This window comes from Vigna radiata, chromosome 6, assembly GCF_000741045.1.
Source record: "Vigna radiata var. radiata cultivar VC1973A chromosome 6, Vradiata_ver6, whole genome shotgun sequence".
NCBI classification, from domain to species: domain Eukaryota; kingdom Viridiplantae; phylum Streptophyta; class Magnoliopsida; order Fabales; family Fabaceae; genus Vigna; species Vigna radiata.
In genome coordinates, this window is record NC_028356.1 from 35,809,069 (window position 1) to 35,814,025 (window position 4,957).

Here is a 4,957-nt window from a genome sequence, read left to right on the forward strand (position 1 = left end):
GATCGAATTACTTGTTAACTTGAGTTGGAAATCTTTAGCAAATATGTTTAGATGATTTGAAACTTAAACAAAAAATTATTATAACTTGAATTAATATAATTGTTAATTTATGTTGAAAATTTTACATCCATAAGATAAATTTATAATATATATACTCAACATTATTTTATAAATCAATTTTATCAAATCGAATTAAGTTTAAGTCACACTTAAATCAGCGTTGGAGTATTTTTATCATATATACTCAAAGAGTTTGAAATTTAAAAAAAGAAAATGTAAAAGAAGTGTTTATAATGGTATTTAATAGATTTATTTATTCACAGATCTGATCATTCGTTACTTTAATAGTACAAGTTTTGTTAATTTGTTATTTTCAAATTCAATATATACTATTTAATAAACACGTTTATGTGATAATGCAAATTAAAAAGCATTAATTGCAATTAAACGAGAGTGCAAGTTGGTAGAATAAGGTTAAAAGAATGAACAGATAAGGTTAGAAGACAGAGTAATGTAATGACAACCCAAACTCTGAAACAACACCGTTGGGATCTCGAAGTGGACCCAAATCTCTTTTCACTGTTGTACAACGAAGCTGCACAGTAGGTCTCCCTGAGCAGCACCGCTGCTGAATTTTCCCTATCCCAATTTAATTTCTCAGATTCATAATCCCTGTTTCATTCATTGTTCTTCAACTCACCTACAATAAGAAGAAAAACAGAGCAAAACAAGAGCTCTGAGAATCTCCACGCAAGGTGAGTTTTTTAAGTCAACCCACTATTTCAGTTTACGTGTTCTCTTCTGGGTTCTCTTTTCTTTGCGTGTTAGTTATCTCCCCTTTATGGAATCTCAATTCCGTGTTTGTTTGTTTCTCTGAGGAATTTTTATCGTGGTTGGTGGTGTGCGTGTTGGATTCAACGAGGGGAGGTGGTCAAAACTTTGGAATATTCTCAAAAAATGCTTTCTTTATCGGTTTAACTTTTGTTATGCATTATGGGAAACAGGATTTTGGATTCGAAACGTATTTATTCATTGCCCATAACTGGTGGTTGTTAGATGGGAAGTTGTTGTTCTTTGATCGGAAATGGGGTTGGGGTGTTTTAGCCGGAGAAATTGGTGTGCTAAGTAGGTTTGGAATTGCCTTCTCTGGTTCAACATTGGGATTCCAAGATGGTTTTGGGAGATTTATTGAGAGAAATTTTGAAAATTTCAAGTCCATAGCAGAGAAGAATTGAAAGTTTCAAATTTCAACAATCCCCTGTTATTTCAGAAGTGTTTCTCAAGACCAGTTTCTCTCTATAATTTTTTTTCCTTGCTGTGTGTTTTGGTCCTCAGTTTTTATACTAGATACCAACCGAGGTTGGGTATTGTGTACGAGGTTAGTGTCTCAAAACACAGTGACCAAAGACTTGAATATCTGACGAGAGAGGTGTTTGCATTTATTGTTCAATCATGTTTCCAACAGGATTTGCATCTAAAAAGAATAACAAATTCTTGAGCAAAAAAAATTACTACTCCTGAGAAAGGTTTTAAAATGTGATTTTGTTTAAGAAATTGTTTCCAATATTTTGTTTTAGAAAATTACAAAATGTGACTTGTGTGCCCACTATTGTAGATGTCCAAGTACAAAAAACCTTGATGCTGCATCTAAAATTGTGTGGAAGAACTTTTCTAAAACCTTGGTAATAGCATTTTTTTCAAAAACTGTTTTCTGTATTTACCTTGATTTCATTTTTATTTTTGTTTCAATAACATGTATAAGAAACAGTGAAAACCGAAAATAAATATAAGAGAAAGTTCCTTTCATATTTCTTTTAATGTAATATGCAGAGTATTTTTGTAATTAAAAGTGAAAATCAAATGAAAGCAGAAAACCTTTGTTTTAATTCAGAAGAAACATTCTCCTCTTTCTTAACCACACATGTCATTTAGTCAGTTGCTGCATTATGGTGCCCTTGAACATTTTTCTGTGCATGTGGTTGATGGTTTGGCATTTCATCTTCTCTTGCATATTGAAATTTATTGTGTCAGAGATTTTATGCTACTGTACAATCCATCTTTTTGCAATTTAAATGTATCGGTACTTACTGTCTTGTTCATATGCTACTTGGGATTTGGGATTGTCTGCTGAAAGCAACTTTTTCAACCCTTGTGTTACTTCGAGTTCAAATTCTCCCTTGGATTTTTTTATACCATCTTTTGAAGTACATGTATATTAAAATTTCTTTTAATATATTTTAAAACATCAAAATGAATCCAAATCCAACTTCTACACAGCAAATGAAAATACTAAATATACTGTAATTCCCAATTTATTGACTGTGGTTACAAAACATTTAATGAATACTTCTAGTTCAAATTTAAGTATTAAATGATTTTATTACTTCTGGTACAATAAATACATTCTGGTTGATAAACAATTTTTTGTCTGATAGCATTGCTGTTAGCATACTTGTCCAGAATTGGATATTATCAAATAACACTACAGTACATTATTGCAGAAGGAAAGTTTTTCAACAGTTTCCTGAAGAAGATGGAAGTTAGCGGGCCAGTGAAATCTGAAAATAGATTAAAGCACCGACCCTTGACCCCTCTTAGGTTGTTGAGAGGTGTAATATGTTTAGTGGTATTTCTTTCTACAGCTTTTATGTGTTTAGTGTATTTTGTGCCAGTGGCAGTTGTAGGAATGCGGCTTTTCAGCATACGTTATAGTAGGAAGACAGTGTCATTCCTGTTTGGACTTTGGCTATCTCTGTGGCCATCTCTGTTCGAAAAGATTAACAAAACCAAAGTTGTGTTTTCTGGGGATAGTGTTCCAATGAAGGAACGTGTTTTGCTTATTGCTAATCACAGAACTGAGGTTGATTGGATGTACTTGTGGGATCTTGCACTTAGAAAAGGGACACTGGGATGCATAAAGTACATCCTTAAAAACAGCTTGATGAAACTACCTATCTTTGGTTGGGGATTTCACATTCTGGAGTTCATTGCAGTGGAGAGGAAGTGGGAGGTAGATGAGCAAATACTGCACCAAAAGCTTTCAACTTTAAAGGACCCTCAAGATCCCTTATGGCTAGCTCTTTTTCCCGAAGGAACAGATTATACGTACTACCTTGGATCTTGTCTTTTCATTTCCAACTACTTTTATTGTCATTGGATAATCAACATCAACTCTTTTCAGTTCCACAAATCATTTCATTTTATACGTTGTATGTTTGCAGTTGATGTTGTGTTTTGTCTAGCATGCTGCAATTTGTGGATCATGTTATACCACACAAGCGTAAATAAATACATAGTTCAATTGAGATGCACACTTGACATATGATTTGCTTTCATTGCGTAGTGATCAGAAGAGTAAAAACAGTCAAAAATTTGCTGCCGAAAATGGTCTCCCTGTGCTGAAAAATGTATTACTTCCGAAAACAAAGGGGTTTCATGCTTGCTTGGAAGCCCTACGAGGCTCATTGGATGCAGGTTTACAATTTCTTTCCTCTTTTCTAAGACTCTAAAGTCAATTCAAGATGATCCTGTAGTGACTATTTATGTTGTGAATGTAATCTGTCTTACCAAATGCATCTCTGCTTTAGAAAATTTTAACTTAACAATTTCACCATAACACCTCTCTATCACTTCAAGTTTGTATGTCTTAATATATATATATATATATATATATATATATATATATATATATACACACACACATACATATATGTGTTTGTTTTTGTGGTACTGTGTCCCTGCTGAGTCTTCAAAATGAATTGATATTGGTGTATTAAAAAAGTTTTTAAATATTTTAAAACATCAAAATTAGTGTCTATAGATGTATTTTGAAGATTCAGGAGGAAAATAAAACCAAAAACTCAGCAGAAAATCACATATCAAGTTTGCTTGTACTATGTGTTTGATGAACTTTTGACACGAGGGTCACTGTCTAATTGCACAATAGTGTAACTATTTCTTGGAGGGATATTGTTTTCAATTTTTCTGCTAAGTTTGTTAAACATTGTGAGTGAATCACGTGCAGTGTACGATGTGACAATTGCATACAAAAATCAATGTCCTTCATTTCTGGACAATGTGTTTGGTGTTGATCCTTCAGAAGTGCACTTGCATGTACGGCGTATTCCAGTGGAGGAGATTCCTGCTTCTGAAAGCAAAGCTTCATCATGGTTGATAGAAAAGTTCAAGATGAAGGACCACTTGCTTTCAGATTTCAAGATTCATGGTCATTTCCCAGATGAGCAAAATGAAAATGAAATTTCTACATTAAAGAGCCTATTCTCTTTTACAGTGATAGTTTCTTTTACTGCCATGTTTATTTATTTTACATTATTTTCTGTGGTTTGGTTCAAAGTGTATGTAGGTCTATCTTGTGCATATCTTGCTCTTGCAACCCGCTTCAATTTTCAGTTGATGCCTCTAAGTAACTATGTTCATGCACTCCATTACAGCAAGAAACAAAACACTGAATAGTGTTCTCAATTTTATATTACAATGTACTATCTTGTTCTTCAACTTTATATTTTGAGGGTCAATTATTTCTTCAATTTTCTTTCCATTGTTTTTATTCATACAATCACAAAATCAAAGGTATCACTTTTGCTACTAACACATAAGTCTCACATCGATTAAAAATAAGATTAAATTATAATATATAGGTGAAATGTAAATTTCATCATATAAATGAACTGGTTTTGTAAGATTGAATTAACGTTAAAATTTATTTTCATATTTTCCAAAATCAAATTTTTATTAGAAATTGTCACAGTAAGACGAAGAAATGGAGTTAATAGTCCATCAATAAGAAATCGGATAAAAATTCTATTACTATTTTTACATATTAACTTGAAGTTTAAACAATAGATTTTACTTTTTAATAATATTAACAATTACTTATTAATAATATTTTAGATTATCTGCATAGCGAGGCATTGTTATAAAAATAAAGATTATAATG

At 32.2% G+C, this 4,957-nt stretch overlaps 1 protein-coding gene across 3 annotated transcripts; it reads left to right on the forward strand.

Moving 5' to 3' along the window:
* The first annotated feature begins 491 nt into the window (after window positions 1-491).
* Window positions 492-4,535, forward strand: LOC106764903 (probable 1-acyl-sn-glycerol-3-phosphate acyltransferase 4). 3 transcript variants are annotated; one of them, XM_022782570.1, is made up of 5 exons: window positions 492-755; window positions 1,616-1,682; window positions 2,502-3,105; window positions 3,344-3,474; window positions 4,025-4,535. In XM_022782570.1, exons 3-5 carry the CDS (start codon window positions 2,534-2,536, stop codon window positions 4,471-4,473), a joined length of 1,152 nt encoding a protein of 383 aa, XP_022638291.1. In that variant the 5' UTR covers window positions 492-755; window positions 1,616-1,682; window positions 2,502-2,533; the 3' UTR covers window positions 4,474-4,535. The 3 variants fall into 3 exon arrangements, with proteins under 3 accessions (XP_022638291.1, XP_014504827.1, XP_014504826.1); XM_014649341.2 differs by lacking the exon at window positions 1,616-1,682 and having other exon boundaries at window positions 2,489-3,105; XM_014649340.2 differs by lacking the exon at window positions 1,616-1,682 and having other exon boundaries at window positions 493-755.
* Window positions 4,536-4,957: the final 422 nt, after the last annotated feature.